The sequence below is a fragment of the Lissotriton helveticus genome, chromosome 8 (assembly GCF_964261635.1).
Source record: "Lissotriton helveticus chromosome 8, aLisHel1.1, whole genome shotgun sequence".
Taxonomy (NCBI): domain Eukaryota; kingdom Metazoa; phylum Chordata; class Amphibia; order Caudata; family Salamandridae; genus Lissotriton; species Lissotriton helveticus.
Genome location: NC_136069.1, coordinates 226,686,610 through 226,707,676, shown reverse-complemented (window position 1 = coordinate 226,707,676; position 21,067 = coordinate 226,686,610). Strand labels below are relative to the sequence as shown.

The following is a 21,067-nucleotide window of genomic DNA, read 5'->3' as shown; positions in this document are numbered from 1 at the left end:
TGCGGATCCTGACAGATCCAAGGCACCAGTGGCTCTAATGCAAACGATTCCACTCTCCCCACCACCAGGGATGATACAGAGACTACGGCAATGCATTGATCAATTTATCTGGGGGGCCAGAAACCCCACATGTCGAGATGCAGGGACTACCTGGCAATAGAGGAATGAGGTTTGGGAGTTCCCTGCTATCGCTATACTACACGGTGGTACACCTCCGATATATGATCGAACGGCATCTTCTTGCCTCTGAGAAGCACTGGTGCTTGATGGACCAAGCGGTCCCTGGCATTCATATATGCAAAGTTCCCTGGCTGTCAAACAAAACAGGCCACATAGCGTTTATTTCTCTCCTGTGGTTAGATCAATATTTGAAGTGTGGGACAAGATCGCCATTGTCCGAGGATAACGACGATGCCATCTCCGCTGACCTCCATACTAAATAACCCGCACTTTGTACTAGCGGTTACAGGCACTCTCTACAAGTCCTGGCAATAGGGCAACTTTAAGATGGTGGATGACCTATTTCAAGCAGACAGAATCACAGCCTTTGAAAAATTAAAACACTACTATGACCTTGGTTGGGTGGTTCTGTGGTTACAGAGACCAGATGGGAATGTGTTACTGTGTACCACTGTTTTTCTCACTACGGTGCTTGCTCTTAATGCCATTATGATTCATTTTGATTTATGTGCAATAAAAAGATAGTTAAAAACTAATAAAACCTATGGCCTCCCTGAGAGAGAACATTCACATTATTGGCAAGTTCAGCACTGGGTAATGCAGTCTGCAATGAGAATTGCAACAAGTAGGGTCTTCACACCTTTTAAGCAGTGGCCTCCCATGAAACAGGTCAATAAGTGTATCCTCTCAGATATCTATAAACTGCTATGACATCAGACCATGATGAACCATTCGCCAACTCAACAAGATGATGGACGGAGCGCTGAAACCTTTCAACCACTCACTCCCAGTCAAGAGATCTGGGTTTAATCCATTGTTCTTTTACTCACGATGCCACCCCATTTTGCACCCACCCATATGTAAATCAGTGTTAACCCTGCTTCTCATGGGAACAGTACAGCCCAAACTACCAGACCAGGTTCTCCCTGGACTGGAAACAAGCATCCTGGGACTGGTTTTGGCGTATCACCCCACATAAGCCAAGCTAGTTTGAATCCAATGGCACAGCGAGCAAGGGACCCACATCTGGGCAAACCCTTCGCGACTTAGGGCGAACATAGCAAACACAACAAGAGCCAAAAAAACAATGGATTTCATCCAGATCTGTGACTAGGGGTGAATGTTTGACAATGTTCAGCATACCGTCCATCATCTTTTGTGTTGCTATAGTCCCTCTAAGTGGGAATGGTATACCCAGATGTTGTTCCATGCTCGCTATGCCTATTGGATTCAAGATAGCCTGGCTCATGAGGGGTGATACCCCAATACCGGTCCCAGGTTGCTTTTTTTCCAGGCCGGGGGGGGGGGACCCGGTGTGGCAGTTAAGCTGAACTATTGTCATGTGGAGCAGGGTCAAGATTGATTTGCATATGTCTGGGTCCAAACTGGGGTTGAGTACTGAGCAAAAAAACTATGGATTTAACCCAGATCTGTGATTGGCGGGTGATTGTATGATAATGTTCAGCATACCAGCCGTCATCTTTTTATGTTGCCGTGAGGAACCATTCACCAGCACAACAGTGTTGGGAAGCGGAAGTGGGACAACAATTAACCGACATGGACTAGAGAGACATCTATACTAGGGCACGGGTTTCAGCAACTAGTAGTTCGGAAAGAGACACTCTCCTAAAGATGGTACACTCCTGGTACTATACCCCACAACAGATACATAGATGGCGACTGACAATACTCCCTGGGTGCCAGAGGAATTGTGGGGGTGGGGGGACATATAATTGGACATGGGGTGAGAGAAGTTGGGGAGGTTGTGGGTGGCGTTAGTTGGAGTTTAGGTAGTATGCTTCTGTTACTTTTATTTTAATTCAGGCCCTGTTGTTTGGGAACTAGACTTTATGCATTTAACTTGCTGCTCGTGCGGCATAATATGCAACATGAGTAGTCTTCAAATGTTGTACTTGTAGGAAAACCCAATAAAACAGATTCAAAAAACAAAAAAATAATACAAATGATAATGTATAACTTTCTATTTAAGAAATGTGTTCAGGCCCTTGCAGAATTTTTTAATGTGAACAAATGCCTCATATTTTTCTCTGTGTAACATGCCAACCATAGTTCCCATATTTCTGTTTGTGTACTGCAACACCTGCTTTAGGATTTCATTAAAGAAATCGAATGCGAGGGCGTACATTCCAGTGGTGCAGCAGGTGCAGTGATGCAAGGCTCCAGGGGCCCACTGAACCCTTAATATTTGCTGTAGTATATCATTCAAAGGGCAACCAGGTGGCCCATTTCTTTCTTTGCACTGGGGCCTATGGCTCACTGGCTACACTACTAATGGAATGTGGATTTGAATAAGTATATTTTGGGATATTTTCCACAAGAGTGCAATAAGAAGAGAGTTCCTTCAAGTAGAAAAAAATGCACAAACTGTGGCCGTATCCAATGAATCTGGTGAGCACATGATGTATGCCTTTAGGGCGAACATAATGTAGATGAATGTCGAACTTTGGACAGACTTTCCTTTCGTCTCTCTGCCGTATCTTCCTCCTATCCCTTTACCCTTCCCCCCTTTCCCTCTACACTTCAATTATCTCGTCTTCTATGTCTCTTGCAATTGTTTGTCTAGCAACTGATGTGAATTGGAACTGATGTAATCTTGTAATTGTAATTTTTGTGGAACCTTATGTAAAGCGCTCTGATACCTCTGGGTCTAGCCAGCGCTATATAAAACTATTGAATAAATAAAGAAAGAAAGAAAGAAAGAAAGAAAGAAATAAACCCTAGTGCCAATAAATCTCCACTTACCTTCTTTTTGTTAGTTCTATAAGGGGCCTTTTGTGACCTACCACCCAAGAAATAGGAAACAGCATTAGAGAACTGGTCTGCTGGAAAGGGATAAAGCAAAGAAGTAAAGTAATATGTTGCCTAACTTAGCCAAGCGATAAAGCAGGGGTAAAGGTGCATAAAAAGAAGTATGAGAATGTAATAGGTATGCAGACGGTGAGGTTGGGGGAGCAGTCAAAGGCATAACTTAAAGTAAAAAATTCTGTAACTGTTTGATTGGTCCTTCACCTTCAAGTAACTGCATATAGAATAATGCACAGAGCTGAAAGAAAAAAAAACCCTGAAGTTAAACAAATCGATGGGAAATGCACTCTTCAGCCGGGTCTGGTGTCTCAGTGGACTAAGGCGTCTACTGTAGAGAGCTGTGTTCAACCTCATGGACTCAGGCTCAATTCCCACCAGGTCCACTCGGCCTTTCATCCATCAGAGGTCAATAAAATGAGCACCATTGAGTTGGGAAACAATGAACATCTGTTATTCAGCGCCAAGATGCATGATTGTGCGCTTTACAAATACACAGTTGGTTAATGTGATTACTGCAAAGACTGTTTGTGTAACTGAAGTGTCTCACAAGACTGAAGACTGGTTGGTGCTGTGAGGAATAGTGATTGATGTATTTATAGTGCTTTGGGAGCCTAGTCTGCGACAGAAAGCACTGTGAAAATGTTATTTCAAAATTGTTATTCACACAGCATAAGTTAAGCTGCTGTAAAATGTTTAAAAATATTGAGGGCCAAGTTTTGCAAACTTTTGATGCAATGCAGCAAGACACCCTGTTAGCCGCGCGAAATGGAGAGAGGAGCAATATGAATTTACTAATATATGGCACATTCCTGCTGTCTCTCTGCACTGGTGCACTGTGTGCTGCCTGGCACCAATGCAGGTACTCTTGCACCATGGTGTAAGGGTGCCTCTGTTGCAGACAGGACTGTTGTTGAGCAAACAATCCTCCAAGGCATTTAACCTTTCTACATGTGCTGCATAATGCAGCACACATATTAAGAGGAAATAACGAGGTGAAATAAACATATTTCTCCTTGTTACACCTCGGTTGGGATGGCGCAGCATTTTGATGCATTTCCAGGTTTAGTACTCTTAGAAAAATCTGGGAATGCTTCAAAATCCATGGGTGGATGCGTGGCAATGCCCACACTCTCCCCATGGAACACCTCCCAATACAGAGTAACACAAGGCAGTGATTAAGCACTGCCTTGTATTACTCTGGATTTACCAAGCTGCATTAGACAAGTACTTTCAAAATGGATATTTTAGTAATACACAATTAGACGGTACCTAATGCAAATATTTTTTATGTGCCCATTAAAAGCACACACTCCACAACGCAGCTCGTAACGCCCTTATATTACTTCTGAAAAAGAAGAATTTTGTCACCATGAAGCTTCAAGCGACTCCATAAATTAAAGCCTATACTGGCTCCCAATCAGCCTTTAGATTTGCTGATTACCAGTTCCACATATTTAATTGCTTCAGGTAGCGGGAGGCCTTGCGAAAAGGCTTGCTTTTTCTTAAGCACAGTGCGGCTCCTTCAGCTTCACAGGAGACCCTCCACATTTCCCTTTTAGTTGGAGGCATTTGTTTGGTGGACCATCTAAAAAAGATGTGATGAAGGAGCGGGGTGAAATGGGCCATCGTTTGAGTGTGCTAATTATCCATAATGTTAGTATCCCGTCTGCTGAGCAAAATACCTCATCATCCTCCTCAGAGCATCAGGATTGTACACATTCTGAATTAAAGTAATCTTTTGCTTCATTTGAAAAAGCAATTGAAGACATGTCAGCTGCTATGCTAAATAGTCAAAATATTACACTGGCAGCTGAGCACAATACTTCGTCATCCTCCATATCTGACACATCTGATCCAGCACCGTGGTCAGACAAATTAAATTATACATTTGTGGATAATATTGTAACTTCTTGACCCCCCTGAAATGTAGGATATAACATTTTCCGTTAAATAAAAATAAACTTCATTTTTCTAAAATCTTTCAGATGAGGAAACTGGACAAGGGCGAAATGATAAAGCGCAAATGGCGGGTTTAGTCACAAATGTCAGACTATGCATTTTTTTTGCTGCAATCTCTTTCCATCCGAAAATTCACACACTTCACTAGAAAGTAGGTTTTCATGATTAGAGACACATTAGTGTTCGAGGTAAGACTTCGATTAAATAAAGGTGTGGATGTGTCACATCAACAAATGATAAACCAAGAAATTATTCAATGGAGCGGTGTTCTAGAAAGGCTTATGTCAGTAATTCTTTTTTGATCGAACTACAACTTGGCCTTCAGTGCATCCTCTGATAAGCAGTTTACACCAAATAATGGAAGCTTCTTGGGATTAGTACAACTTCTTGGCAAGTTTAGTGTTGTGACCTAAGAACATTCGAGACGTGTTTGTGCAAAGGAGAATACTGATCCTTATCTTGGAAAAACAAATATATTTAAATAATCTTATAGCAAACCAAGTGCTTAATGAAATTCTATTTCGAGCAAAGACAGCAGGATATTTTTCTGTCATATCAGACTACACACATGTCATAAGCCATTCTGAAAAGCTGCCCCTGACTACAGTTTACTGATATCACAAAAAAAGAACTTACCTGTAAAGGAGCATTTTTTTTGCATTTAAAGAGGTGAATGTCTCCACAGGTGAAGGACTAACAGAACTGTTGTTATGAGTGCTAAAAGAGCATAGTTTAAATTGACAAGATCTACGAGGTCAAGCTATGATAACAGTGCCAACATCAAACGTCACATTATAGGTGTCCAGGCAAGAATACTCAGATTGAATTTAGGAGTATTTGTTCTTCCATGTGGTTGTCCTTCCCTGAAGTGATATCGGATGCAGCCGCAGCATCTATAGAAGCTGTTTAAATTTTTTGAGCACTGCAAAGAACTTACACTCTGTTTTCTGCTTCAACACAACAATGGAAGATTTTCCTAAATCATGTACCTTTCCTAACTCTAAAGCCATTAAGTGTAACTTGTTTGGAAAACTGCATCAAAAGCGTAAAAGTGTTGTGCACCCAAACTGTACAAATTATGAGGCTTTAACAGAAATACATGAGGCAAATGCAGTAGATGCAGGTATCCGACACAAAGCACATTGCCTACCTGAGCAACTTATGGACCACTCATTTCTGATAGCCCTTTATATATGGTATGACATTTTATAACAAACGAATATTGTTCGCAAACAATTGCAAAGCGAAAAAGTAGATGTTACAATGGCTACGATAGAGGGCACTCTAAACTTTTTGTCCTTATATAGAGAGAATGGATATGAAGAAGCAAAGACAAAAGCAAAAAAAATAGCCACGTCTCTTGAAGCAGACACTACTTTCAAATATACACTCAGATGTAAAAAAAAAAGAGGATGTTTGATTATGAAAGTTTAAATGAAACGTGTAAAAACCAAGAGGAGGCATTAAAGTAAGAATTGTTTCTCCCCACAGTGGATGCAACTTTAACATCTTTAAAGGAACATTTTCAGCAGCTATGTGATCATACAAAGTTCTGGGGATTTTTGAATTTGAAATCTCTACCTAAAGGTTTTCCTGGTCATTGCAGGGATGTACAAGCAACCCTTACAGATGGCAGGTCTTCTGATATTAATGCATCAGACCTAATTGAAGAATTAATACATTCCCCCTAATGGTAAAAATACTCAGCGTGAAGCATTGCACTTTTTTCAAGACATGAGTATGCAAGATATCTTTCCTAATATTTTGGTGGCTTTGCATATACTTTTAACTTTGCCAGTGACAGTGGCTAGTGGAGAGTGAGGTTTTTCTGACTAAAAGTTAATTAAAACCTATTTACGCTCCACAATAATAGATGAAAGGCTATTATCTCTGGCAATCCTATCCATTGAACAGGATATTGCACAACAGCTGGACTTATTCACATTAATCTTGACATTTGCAATAATGAAAGCCTGTAAAGTTAAATGTTCTTTCATTTTGTAGATCATATTTTAAAATATTACCACTGTTAATTTTTTTAAATAATTACATAAACAAAATATGTATATTACTTTAGGCTATAAAATAAAAGTTGTATTTTATTGATGGTGTCATAATATTGTTCCCCATAAATTTCTTATTCCATTTATATGATGTTTGAGCATTTATTTCATATACTCTTAATTTATTCTGTATATATTTAATATGTGGCTGAGAAACCATGCAATTCAACATAAAAATAATTTTTGTCGCCAGCAAAGATTGTCGTACATGGCGCCACGAACTCTAAAGCAAGCCCTGCTTCTGTGTTTGTCTAGGGATAGGCATATCTACTGCAAAGGTATGCTTTCAGTACAGATACTGAGATAGACAGCCCAAACTCACCTCACAGCATGGTGAGAGGTTGTGTGTTGCATAAGGCAGCCTGTTTGTGCCCCAGCAGAGGGGAAGGCAGCTGGAGACCAATCCTAGCAGGTATGTATCTACACACTGTGTGGTGCAAAGCAGCATAGTGAGTTTGTTTTTTCTGCTGCATTGCATGAACAATTATTAATCTGGCCTCAAGTCTTGAATGCTAATATTAATTTTGCATAGAAAAGGTGTCCCCTCTAACCTGTGCTCCAAACTAGCCTTTGTCTCCTTGGTACCAGAGTGGATGAGAGCTTTCGTACAGAACCATTAAAATAAAGACAGCGATTATCACATTCATAAGAGGTCATTACATTGTCAAGTTCACGGTATCATGAATTATGAAAGTATTCAAGACTGACGGTTTTGGCCCTCCATTTGTTATAACGTTTTTCCTTCTTAGCATGTGTAAAGCTAAACGTCTTGCCATATTGCTTGACCCCTTCATGCTAGAGGCTGCTCCTTTAGAGAGCTGCTAGCCACTAAATAGTCTTCTATGCATCTCATTTTCAAAGTGTTACAGGCTGAGCATTTGGAAATATATGGGGCTATTCACAAAGGAAACTTGCAGTTGTGAATAATTTACAGGAGTAGTTTACTCTTATACTTTTTGAGCAACTTTTCTATTTTTAGCTATTCCCAAACTCTGGGTATAAAGTACTTTAAAGGGTAGACTTCCTTGTCTTCACCCCCTGAATAAGGAGTGAAGCCGAATTTAGTAGTGTAAGTTACTACTGCCAAAAAGAATCAGTAGTAAAAGGATTCTTGAATGGAAAAAATATAAAAATATGTCTGTTTTCTTAGAAAGAGGATTTCTAACGACACAGAACTTAAGGTTTCCCTTTTCTATAGGACTAGTGGAAATGCTGGCTTTCAGTGAGAAATTATGTATCTGCTTGTGATCACTGCTCTGAAATTGGCAATGCAGAACTATGTGCATTTTATTGTGGCGTTTGTATAACACTAGCCTGTATAAGGTACTGAAATGCTCACTGCATGGATAGCAAGCAACATCCTGGACGGTGTAGGGTAGGAAGAGTGTGGTCTTTCTTTTGTGCCTTGGTATGAAGTGTTTTTATATTGTGCTTGATGAGCACCAAATGCACTAATCATCTTAGAAGATGCAGTGCTTGTTGGTATGCTGAAATGTGAGAGACAGAAGTGCATTGTATAATTTTGTGTAATGCTGCTACCTCTAGTTATCTCTGCACGCTGCATTAGTATGGCTGTTTAGTTGATCTATCAATAAAGGAGGGGATTTTTTTTCCTCGGGTCCATTAAACCTCTAGAATTTGGAAATGTTTGTTTTTAGGATATATATGGAAAGTGTGTATTATTCATCTCAGTGCAGCAATCTCTTCAGACTCATGATTGTCAAGTGATACTGCATCATATGTGACTCCCTCAACCAATCTTTGCTTTTTAGCTGACAGGAGGTTGCATTCCAGGACTTGTGGCTTTGCTCTTAGCATTGTAAGTAGGAGCTCATAAATCCCAGAATGTAAAGTGCTATTGACTAAAAGGCCAGCATTGGCATCTAGGGAAATGCGTCACGTTGTAAAGTCCTGCATAACATTATACCTGCGTCATGTATGATGTATGCAGGGCGGGCGTTCCCATGCAAAAAGGCATGTAGAACTGACACAGTGAAATTGATAACATTTCACTGCATCACTCTACGCCTTCACTGCGTCAAAATCCCTACGCGTTCTCAGACCAGGCGTTAGGAATGACGCAATGCTTTTTAAATGGGACTCACCAATCTGTTGTGGCGCATTGCTGGAGTTGCGTCACTTTCATGAGCAACTCCAGCAATGCGTCACTTTTGGGTCAACAGATGCGTCAGAATTTCTGACACATCTGTAAATCCTTGCGCCATGGTGCACCATATTGTAAATACGGTGCATTTATGGTGGAGCAAGGGTTTCGTATGGAGGCGCAGGGAAACACATATTTGTACATATGTGTTAGTTTTTTGTAAATCTGCCCCATGATGTCCATCCCTTCCTACAAGCTATCTGAAACAGAAGCAGTTACTTCAGCGCTGTATTAGGCAGCAATGGCCTTCTAATTCTTTTGAGGTTAGACTTAATGACCCCTGCACCATTTATCCAAGATTGTAGCATATATATTGGGACACAAATATTGTATATGCTCTTGGTAGGAAGTTCATGAGAACGGATGAGAAGTGCTTTGCCTCTTAATTTTACATTAGATATTAGACAAATAATAATGCACTTTTCAATGCCTGTAAATACTCAAACACAATGCACATTCTTCCTTTTTATAGGTGATAATGCATCCCTTGAAACCTCGAATATCCACAGCAAAAGGAGCGGTATATATCGCTGTCATCTGGATAATGGCCACCGGATTTTCTCTCCCCCATGCCATGTACCAAAAATTGTTCACCTTTGAGTACAGGTAAAATTTGAAGTAGATCAAAACGTACTGTATGTACTGTTCTTCTTGCACGCACCGGGGTGGGGCTCCAACGTCTCTTGGATGCATTTGAAATCTTTATGAGCTCCCTTGATCTAAAAATAAACGCGAAGAAATCCCAAATTATGTTTATGGGCAGTGCAGCAAGGAAAAACTGCCACAAAACCTTCTCCTGCGGACGGGAGAAGCTGGTTCGAGTAGCTTCTTTCCCTTACTTGGGGATAACTTTTGATGAAAAGGGTAACTGGGGCCCTCAGTTAAAGAATAGAGTTATCTCGTTAGCAAGAACATCTTCAGCTCTCCAGGGATTCTCCAAAAATTGTGTGGTAGGCCTATTGCAGCCATCATGAAAATTTATAAGGCTAAATGTATCTCTGTTGCTTCTTATGGTAGCTCAATTTGGGGTTACAGGGCCTTAGCCCCCCTACAGATCGTGGAAAATAAATTTTTCAGATCCGTTCTTGGTGTTCCACAGTCAACCCCGTCCTACACTGCACATTTGGAACTTGGGGAAGGCTATATCTCAGATTTGGTCAAAACAGCACCTCTTGTAGCTTGGTTGAGGATGTGGCTTAATAAGGAAATTCCCCTAAACCACATCATAATGAAAGATTGTTTGTGCTTGGATGGAGCTAATAACATCAAGTGGTTGACGTATATTAAGGAAAACTTCATCAAGATAGGGAGGCCGGAGCTATATTCAGAAATAGAATCTATTACACCCATAGACATTGCATTAACAAAGCGTGCAATGAGTGAGCTTTTATCCCTGGAAAGAGAAGAGATGGAGCTAAAAAAAAACAAGTGTTAGGGCCAGCATAATATTATCTATACATGTCGGACCAGAAAGCTACCTGAACACGGTGACTCATCCTTACCACAGGTTTATTTTAACACGGTTCTGTTTTAACTTGATACATTTTAATCTTGGTTTTTATCCTGTATGGAATACCCCAGAAAAGGTGTTACCATGTTCTTGTGATCATTTCTCCGTACAAAACACTATGCACTTAGTGATGTTCTGTGGGCATTACACTAAGGAGAGGAGAAAGTTTCTTGTGCCCATTTTACAGGAGGCAGGATTTATTCAAGTAAAACCTGCTCTTATTTATTTACAGCTTTTAGGGACTCCAAGGATTATGTTCTATGTGGCTAGTTTCCTGGTGAGTGCCATTAGGAGCAGGAACATTAGGTTAAAAAATAGAATAAATCCTACATCAACAGTATAGTATAAAATGTATAAATAGAATTTTATAAAAGGTAATGTTTTGACTGTAATAGGACTAGTAACGGTGGTATATTTGGTTTTAGATTTGTGGCATTTTAGATATGCTGTATTCTAGGGATCTAGGTACTTTGTACATTGCACTATATGGTTGATCTCTTGTATGATTTTTATGTATTTTTAACTGTTTTTTAAAATAATGTATTAATTGCATATGCATTTTAAATTTGTATTTTTGCCATTGTCTTTATATGATATTAAGTTATCGCAATAAAGTATTTTGACTGACTGACTGTACTGTATGTGTAGTTAATACATTTAAGCATATGGCCTCCCTTTTTTTCCACGATTCCTGCTTTCTGACATTCAGTTTGAATACATACAGAAAATGTCAATGTAATGTCCTGAACTGGCAGTACCATGGTTATTGATATTTTCATATGACATCACCAGTAGACACCCAATGTGAATATTAAACCCTAAAATGCAATTTCAGTGGTCTTTTACAGCAGCACTTCTTAATCTAGGAACTGGAGACCACCAAGGGTCCTCAACGTCAACTCACAGGATCCATGACTGTTTAGAAAATTAAATAACATTAGTTGATTAATAAAGTATGTACACACACAAAAGTAAAATTGAAATGTGAAAATTCTATAAAGTGGAGGCCAAAAATTAAGTTGATGTCCTTAACTTAATGAATAGGAGCAGCACAAGTACAGCAAACAGAATCTAGTAGTGATTGGTGACATCAATTAAAGCAGTAGTATGTGCTGACAAAAAGAGAGTATTCTTATGGACCAAAGAAGATCAAGTGATATGCTTGAGTCAATCATATCACTTCTTTCAGAAATAAAACCAAATTTTGAAAAGATCTGAGCTTTCTAATACAATTTGGATTTTTGGGTGTTTTGGGATCCACATTATTCCAAAAATAAAAAGCGTCTGCTTTGAGCCTTTCTGGCAGAAGGGAAATTCCTTTGTGCCATGTCTATTGTGAATCTACAGAGAGGAGCCACAGAAGAGGGTATGTTTCAGCTTCTTTGGACTACTCTTTGGACATTCTTCGAAAAGTTCTTTAGGATGGGAAGGTAACACCAGAACACACAAGCAGTGTGTTGGAATGTATGTATTGTGTCACAGGCATACGATGGCCCAATATATGGAGCGGTCAACAATTTGGAAGCCAGTCCTAGGTCAGTTGATCAATGGGTACAAACCAGGTCAAGGGCTAAATGACAACACTTCTAAATCTTTTTATATTGTATCCGAGATAGAAGGCAGAAGGGCAGAATATAGAGCTTATTAACTATCAAAACACCACATGACAATTTATGATAAACTGTGCACTCTGCACTGAAATTAACAAAATAATAGAAACGATTCTAGCTCTTCATCTGTAAGGGAAGGAAGCTCTCCGTCTGTAAGTAGGAGTTAAAATGTCCAGGACTTGCTCAGGCACATCATAACTGCAATTTGTAAATTTGCAGAGTCGCTTTGTCTATTATATGCCCAGTTAAGCTCTGCAAAGATAAAGACAATAGATCTCATCTCTGTTAATATATAGACGTCAGTCACAAAAACTCACTTGTGCCACTGCTAAACCGGAAGATAAGCCCACCTTTATTGACTGCCTTTCTCACATTAGTAATTTATCAAACAACAAAGTTGTGTTGCTTAGTTTTATTAAATATATCAAAAATAACAACCCCCTGGGCTTGAACAGACATGGGTTTTATACAACGTGATCACTCAATTAGCACCAAATCAGCTTTAAGTACTGTACTTCATTATGCAAATGGCAGTAAATACATTCTTCATAGAATGATGCCTTTATTCCTGTTTAAAAAATTAATGAATAAATAACTTATTAAGGCATATTACATGTGTCCATTTCACTGCTGCAGAAATCTACGGAAAGTTACTAGAACATTACGTGCCCTCTTTTGTCTCTGACTTTGGGAATGGGTACCAACTTGCATTTGTGACAGGCAGAAGAGCAGCAGCACTAAATCAGTGACATCACTTTTAGGTCAAGCAACCATTGACAAGGAAATCAAGCTGTGATTTTTTTTTTAATAAAGAAGCATTTGATAGAGTATCCTGGATTCTTATGGGGGGTTTGTTAAAGAGAGTTTGGCCTAGGCTGCAGGATTTACCGTTATAATTAAAGCTGCAAATTTGGTATGTAATTGGGGGAAGTTTCAAGTTCGTTTTAGAAGATACTGCTTTAGGCAACTCAATGTATTACTACAGTATGCCTACTTTGTGCAAGTGCATTCGAACTCATCAAGCTTTAGTCATATAATTTTTTTTAAGTTCTGTAGTAAATAATGGTTAAGAAGTGTTAGATTTCCATTCATAATTCGAATGCATGAAAAGTACATTTTGTTTCTCTTTACACACAATTAATTGTATTTAGGGCCACGTGCACTCGGCACACCAAATGACTGCATGGTTTCCAGAGTTGGGCATATCAAGGATGTTCAGATTACATGTTATTTTATGGTATGTTATTTATATTTGATATATAGCGCACAATTCACCCGAGGGCCTCTTGGCTCTGTTGCGGAAACAGGAATCAGTTGAGGCAAAAAGGAGTTTAGAATAGGTGGGATTTGAGTAGTTTCCTAAATTTACAGTAGTTCGGACATGCGCGAACATGGAGTGGAAGCTCGTTCCAGTAGTAGGGAGAGAGATAGGAAAAAGCCTTTCCCCCGCTGTGAGTCAAAAAAATGCGAGGAACACACAATAAGACTTTATCACAAGATCTTAGGCAACGGCCAGGTTTGTATGCTTTAATTTTTTGTTGCAGATATAATGGGCCTTTCCCTTTTAGGGAATTATAGTTAAGGCAGCAGTTCTTAAAACAGGATCTTTTCTTCCTTCAGCAATGGAGCCGAAGCCATGGCGGAGGGCAATTGAGAACGAGCCTGGCTGCAGTGTTTTGAACTACCTGTAGTTTGGCAACCAAGGTCATCCGCTAAAAGGGCATTGCTGTAGTCTAGCCTGCTTATTACTAAAGCTTGGACTAGAGTCTTTCAGGCAGAGGTTGGAAAGTAGGGGAATATTCTGCGCAGATGGTGAATGTTATGATAGCATACTCCGGAGGTGGACAAGATGTCCTCTTTCATTGTTAGAGCTTGGTCTATTTTCATACCAAGATTCTTTACTGCTTGTTTGGGCACAGGAGTGGAGCCCAGTTGCTGAGGCCACCAATCGCCTGTCCAAATAGAGGAAGCTTTCCCAAACAGCATGATCTCCATCTTGTCTGCATTTAACCCCTTCCATACTTATGACGAGGCCAGCTCATCATGAGGCACAGTGGAGCTGTGCTCATGACGAGCTGGGCTCTTCATAACGGTCGCGGTCCGCCCACGCGCATTTGATTCCCCGCCTGTGCGGGAGAATCAATCAGTGGGCGGAGTCGTGACCAGCCCAGCTCGTCATGAGCACAGCTCCACTGTGCCTCATGACGAGCTGGGCTTGTCACGAGCACCGCGGCGCTGCGCCCCTCCTCCCCGCACCATCGGGGAATTACCCCTGCGGTGAAGGGGTTAATTGGAGATAGTTCTTGTTCATCCAATCGGAGATGACTAGCATGCCCAGGGTGAAAACTTTTTTGTCGCTGTGAGATCAGGGTCATATGTAAACATCAGCTGGATTTCATCCGCATATGAGATTATTTTGAAGCCAAAGCACTCTGCGATCCTGGCAAGGAGAACCATGTAGACATTGAACAAAGTAGGGCTCAGGCAGGAACCCTGAGGAACACCCTTGTCAAGGATTGTCTTGCAAGAGGAATATGGGCCCAGGATGACAGTTTGATGTCTATCTTTCAGAAAATGGTGGAGCCATTTGAGTGCAAGGCCTTGTGTGCCGATCTCTCGCAGCCTTTCCAGCAACGTCTAGTGAGAGACTGTATCAAAGGCTGCTGAGAGATGTAATAGCATGAGCATTACTGGGTTACCTGCCTCCAGCTCCAGGCGCAGGGAGTCAGTCACGGCCAGGAGCGCCAATTCCGTGCTATGGCCTGGTCGAAAACCAGATTGGGAGGAATCTAGGATTTGGTTGGTTTCTAGGTAGGCAACTAGTTGATTATTGATTAGACTTTCGAGCTGTTTGCCTAGAAGAGGTAGCAAAGAAATAGCCTGGTAATAGGCATGGGATTTTTGGTCCAAGGTGTTTTTTTTAAGGTAGGACGTACACATGCCTTCTTCCTCTCAGGCGAGATAGTGCCTGTTTTCACTGAGCAGTTGAAAATCTCTAGGATCTCCGGGGCTAGGGAGTTGGACAGCAGAGACATTATTTTGGGGGGGAGATGTCCAAAGTGAAGTCTGACTTGGCTGTGGCCAGAGAACTACAGATTTCCTCCAGGGTGAAAGGCGTAAAACTGCCAAAGATGTAAGGTATATCCTTTAACTGATCAACATCAGAAGTTATGATCCCTACCCCAGGAGAAAGGGGGCGGTAACATTTTGAAATGATGTGCAATATTTTCTCCTGAAACAAATAGGCCAGTAAGTCACAGAGGTTCTGGGATTCAGAGGAAGGCTGAGTACATGCCCGAGGGGTGTTAAAGTTGTGAATTATAATAAAAAGAACTTTAGGCGAGTTGCCAGCCTGTTCAATTTGATTGATAATAGAATTACGCCTTGCAATTTTGATATTGTGGTGGTAACAAGATAAGGCTTGTTTATAAAGATCCTTATCTTGAGGCTTTTTGCTTCTGCCCCAGCACCTCTCTAGGTTCTTATATCTTGATTTTTCTCATTTTAGCTCGGAGGAGAACCAGTGGGCTGATGGTCACTGATTAGTGGAGCAATGGTTTTTATAGGTGACTGTTGCGTCTAGGGCTTTGGTTAAGGCAGTGTTGAGGGACTCCAGCAGATCAGTGACCTCAGTATTACTTTGTGGCAGTCTGAGTTGAAAGGCTTCCCTAAAAGCCTCTGGAGTAAGTCTATGCCATGGTCTGTAGGCGTTTAGTGTCGGTCTGCTATTACTCTTTGTGATGGAAGGTTGAAGGGACTGAATGTGAAAAATGATTAAGAAATGATCTGTCCATGTGAGGGGAATTGGTACCTTACATTCTAGAATGGAGAACAGCAGGTCAAGTTAATGGCCCGCTAAATGCATGGGGCCTCTGACTCGTTGGAAAAGTCCTAGTGTTTCCAGGTCTGCTAATAGTTTAGTGACTTCATAATTAGTGTGGTCTTCCCCATGGTAGTTAAAGGCACCTAGGAGGAGAAATGTATTTGAGCCTAAGACATGGTTGGCTATTTCTTCCATCAGCTGTTGGCTGAAATTAGCCTTGGATCCTGGGGGGCGATAGATTAGGGCTCCATTGCAGATGTCGGTAGCGGAGAGATTTATTTTAAAGACACCTAACTCTATTGAGTCAGAGATCTGGTTGTGATCCATGTTACATTGATTGTATTTTTGAAAGCTATGGCAATGCCTCCACCTAATTGTGATCCTCTGTCAAGTTTAATCAGTTTGTAGTTATCCGGAATAGCTAGCGCGATGCCTGGAAGGTTGGACAGATTCAGCCACTTTTCCGTCTGGAAACAAATATCCAGAGACTGCTAGGTGATTAGATCCCATATCTCAGTCACATGTTTGGCTAGTGACTTTACATACCAGAGGAGGCTTTTTAGGCCATTCCTAATAAGTATGGGGCAGGGGTCAGTCCCTGTAAGGTTCCCTAGTTTGTTGTTTTTTCGAAGATGTCATTTGAAACAAGCTACTGGGCCCTCTAGAATAGAGGGGAAACTATTAGAGCATAAGAGTTGTTGTGGGGCTCTTACGCTATTCAGCACCCTCAATTGATGAAGGGTAGCCGATGAGTAATGGTAACGGTGGGATCTGTTACCTCTTACCCATGGTGAACCAGGGGTCCTGGCGACATCCAGGCACGGACGGGCGCAGACGGGCTTGCCTTTGGTGACCCTTCGGCACGCCCGCTGCGCGTCCGGCATCAGCTTTTATGGCCGAGTGTACTAGAGAGCTAACCGCCGCCCCGCCGGAAGTGGGTCTGAAAGCTTTCTCCGCACAAACAGCTACTGAGGCTGCGGTGGACCGGAAAGCAATGGCACCAAGAGTTCAGCGTGGGAAGAAGGAGTAACTTGTACACATTTAAAACAGTAAGGGGCCCATTAGGATGACGGGCGGATCGCTCCCGCCAGGATAGACACCGCCGGCCTAGCGGGGGCGATCCGCCCGCCATCCATGCCGGAATGACCCCCCGCTATATTAGTATGGCCGTCCGCCGCTTTTCCACCCCGGTCGCCTTGCGACTGGGGCGGAAAAGGGTTTATATGGTGGCGGTGTCTATTAGACACCGCCAGCCATATTAGTATGGGCTTTTTCAGATGCCTTTCCGTGGCGGCAATACCGCCACGGAAAGGCATGCGTAGTCTGCTTTGGGGGCCCGATGCGGGCCCCCATTGGCTCCAGGGGGGTAGGGGTGCACGTGGGTGGTACCTATGGTACCCCCCAGCAGTTTCATGCACAGCATGTCAGGTACCGCGCGGTGCCCGCCATGCTGTGCATGGAAGTGCACAGCATGCCTTCCTGCCATTGTGGCGGGCGGTGCTGAGTGCATGGTAGGAATGCAGGATGCGCCTGCCACTGTGGCGGGCACATTCTAATGCTGGCCACGGGACCCTCGCCCTCATGGCGGGCGGTCCCGTTTCCGACAGGATGGTGGGGGGACAAAGTCCGCCCGTCATCCTAATGGCCCCCTAAGTGTCAGCGAAGATGAAAAATAAGTGATTAAAATGGATTCCCAGTTAGGGCTGCTACTCGCACCCAACTCACACACAACAGAATCACCTAAGGCGGCATTTAATAGATAGCAGCTAAATGCCACCTGAATAGTGGCAGCAGTTACAACAAAGCGGATCCTGATCCTTGATCCATCAGTTGATTCTGATGAAATTCTACTGATTATAATTATGACGACATCAGTTCTCATGGGTAAAATCAGCACAGGCTAAGTTTCACTCTCTTAGAAAGTGTTAGACTTTCAAAGTATTTAAATTTGTTGTTTCATTTTTTAATAACAATTTGGGTAGGGTGTGGACTTGTAATTTCTAAGCCTTTGAATTTCATACATCTTGCAAGAGAACAGCACAAGTATAAAATCCACTTATTTATCAGTGTTAATTGTTGCTGTGTTTGTGCAGCAGCCGATATGCCAGAAGTGAGTCTCCATTCCATCAGAATGAGACTTTGGGCATGATTCAGGGTTTCGCTGTGATACAAAATCTAGATTCTCAGCTTTTCAGCTTCTGTAAAAACACCATCGACAAGATGTCTGTCAGTGATCTCTAGAATGTTTCTTTGGCCATAATTCAGGGTTTCGCTGTAATACAAAATCTAGATTCTCAGCTTCCGTAAGCACACCATCGACAAAATGTCTGACCGCCATGGGTTCTGCATCCACTCTGAATTGGCACCCGTCTCTACAACAGGTCCAGAGTTATTTAATTAGGAAAGATCCTCAGGTTCTAGAATATTCCTGAACTCTGCTATGGAATGACTTTGTTGGACATATATTTTGAGTTGTTCCACAATTTTGTTATTCTGTACCATTTAAATTAATAATTTGTAGACTGAACCAAACAGTAGCATGAAAAGCACCACTTACTCCATACTAAACAGGCCTCATATTTGCTAAACTATTACATATTTTCTTTTCAGTGAGGAAAATATCCGAAGTCTCTGCCTACCAGACTTCCCTGAACCAGCCTACCTCTTTTGGAAATACCTCGACTTGGCAACATTCTTTTTGCTGTACGTTTTGCCTCTTTTAATCATCTCAGTTGCCTACACAACAGTGGCCAAGAAGCTGTGGTTGCGCAATGCCATCGGAGATGTGACAACTGAGCAGTATGTTGTGTTGAGAAGGAAGAAGAAAAAAACCATCAAAATGTTGATGCTTGTGGTCGTGCTCTTCGCAGTATGCTGGTTTCCGCTGAACTGCTACGTTGTCCTTCTGTCGAGCCAAACCATTCGCACCAACAATGCTCTTTATTTTGCCTTCCATTGGCTTGCAATGAGCAGCACCTGTTATAATCCCTTCATCTATTGCTGGCTGAATGATAATTTCCGATCTGAACTGAAATCGTTGATCAGTATGTGTAAAAGACAGTCTGGACCCACGGAGCATATGCTGCCCTCGACAGTTCCCTCGTACAGAGTAGCCTGGCCAGAAAGCGGCCATTTTAAGCGGTCTCAAGTCTCCAATACGCTTCCTTCAACCTCAAACATTCAATCAGGGAAGACTGATCTCTCTTCAGTGGAACCAATTGTGGCTGTGAGCTAAGTGACGTGTAACAGTGAACTATCAAATAGTACCAAAGGCTCACAATTGAACTTGTTGCCAAGAAGACAAGAGGTGAAGTGAAGCAAGACCATCTCTTAAATGCAGCATTGTGATTTTTTTTGTACCGTTCTTGATTGGTGTGCTCAGTAAATTATCACCCATGCTCAATAAGTACTACGCCAGGTCACTTGGTTCGATATCTAAGTCATCCAGGCGCGGTGGGTCCATTGGGGTGTGGGGGCATAGCCCCCCCGCCCGCAGCTCCCTCGGCGTCTTTGAACTCAAGTAAACTGAATCAGTTTACTTAAGTTCAAAGACGCCGAGGGAGAACTGACAATCATGTCAGTCAGCATGACGTCGGACCGCCCACCCCTTCAGAGTCTGAAGGGGGTGGGCAGTCTGTCGTCATGTTGACTGAGATGATTGTCAGACCAGTGGGGGGCAACAGGTAGCAGCACAACACAAGTGCGCATGATTGGGGACGGAGGGCGAATTTTTTCCCGTGCCCAGTCATGCGCACTTGTGTTTTCACTTGTTTGCGCATGCCCATTAGGATCCCTTCAGTCTCCTAATGGGCAGGCGGCGGGCGAAGAATAACCGTGCCCTAAGCCAATCCTGGCGCTGGTGGCTGCGCCAGGATTGGCCGAGAGGGGCTGCCAGTAAATTCCAGTGCCGACTTGAAGGCGCCAAGGAGAGCAGAAGTGGCGCAGACCGCTGTGAGGTAAGTAAGTTTTCCTTTTTATATTTAACTCCCCGCTCCCCTTCTCCCTTGCTCCCCCCCGCGCGCCGCGACTGCTAGAAATCATAGTCATCCATTCATATTTAGCCTAACAGTATATGTTCCCTTGATGTGCTCTTCACAGCAACGGCCCTGCTCTATTAGACGTAAAAAAAGAAAATTCTATGCCGAGGTTTGAAAGGTAATAATTCAAAGATCAAGACATGGGAAATGGACAAATTGTAAGGAGGATAAATACATTTTGCAGCCTTTATTTTCCCGCTTAGAAACTATTTAATATTGGATGGCAACGGATTCAGAAGCTCGCCATGATGTGAGTGGAAAGCTTGCAGCGTTCAGGATCTGGGACTATGCCATTTCTTTTATTTTGGGGACTTGACCGAAAATCACTAGCAACATTGCACCACGGCAAACTAATTCGCAAAGGTATGGATTTACCTTTTAAAACCGTACTTACGCTTTGGGCCATTGGCTTTTAAGGAGAGAAATATATATGTACATAAGATGAGAAATAAAATACAATTGGCATACGTGATTCATCATGAAAAAAAAGGGATTTAGAGGAGGATTTTTGCATACGTTTTTTGTGATTGATGTGTAAAGCAAGGGTGTCATAACGTATGGGCCTATATGTATATAATTGATGTGAAATGGTGATTGGCACCCATGGCACTCTTTACTTGGTGTATCTCTAGTTACAGACGCTGTACAAGACACGGGGTTTACAGTAAAAAAAAACATGGGTCCAGCTAATGGCTACTGAAGAGTGGAATAGTGTGTTTATATGGAAAGGATTGGGGAGGGGCCACTAATGAAGTGCACAGTAGTTTACAGTAATACAGAGCCGCCACAGAAATTAAGAGATAAAATGGGAGCTAAGAACCCCGAGCCGAGTGAGAGCTGAAGTGGGTATAATCTCTCAAGCGCCTAGAAACCTGGTGGCCACAGTACAACGGGC

At 42.1% G+C, this 21,067-nt stretch overlaps 1 protein-coding gene across 1 annotated transcript in view; it reads left to right on the top strand.

Annotated features, from left to right (window-relative positions):
• The window catches only part of GPR83 (G protein-coupled receptor 83), a 142,252-nt gene extending 122,687 nt beyond the window's left edge, over positions 1-19,565 (top strand). Inside the window, exons 3-4 of the mRNA XM_078655964.1 lie at positions 9,665-9,798; positions 18,746-19,565. Coding sequence (XP_078512090.1) covers positions 9,665-9,798; positions 18,746-19,370 — 759 coding nt within the window. The 3' untranslated portion in view covers positions 19,371-19,565. The remainder of the gene's footprint in view (positions 1-9,664; positions 9,799-18,745) is intronic.
• The last annotated feature ends 1,502 nt before the right edge of the window (positions 19,566-21,067 follow it).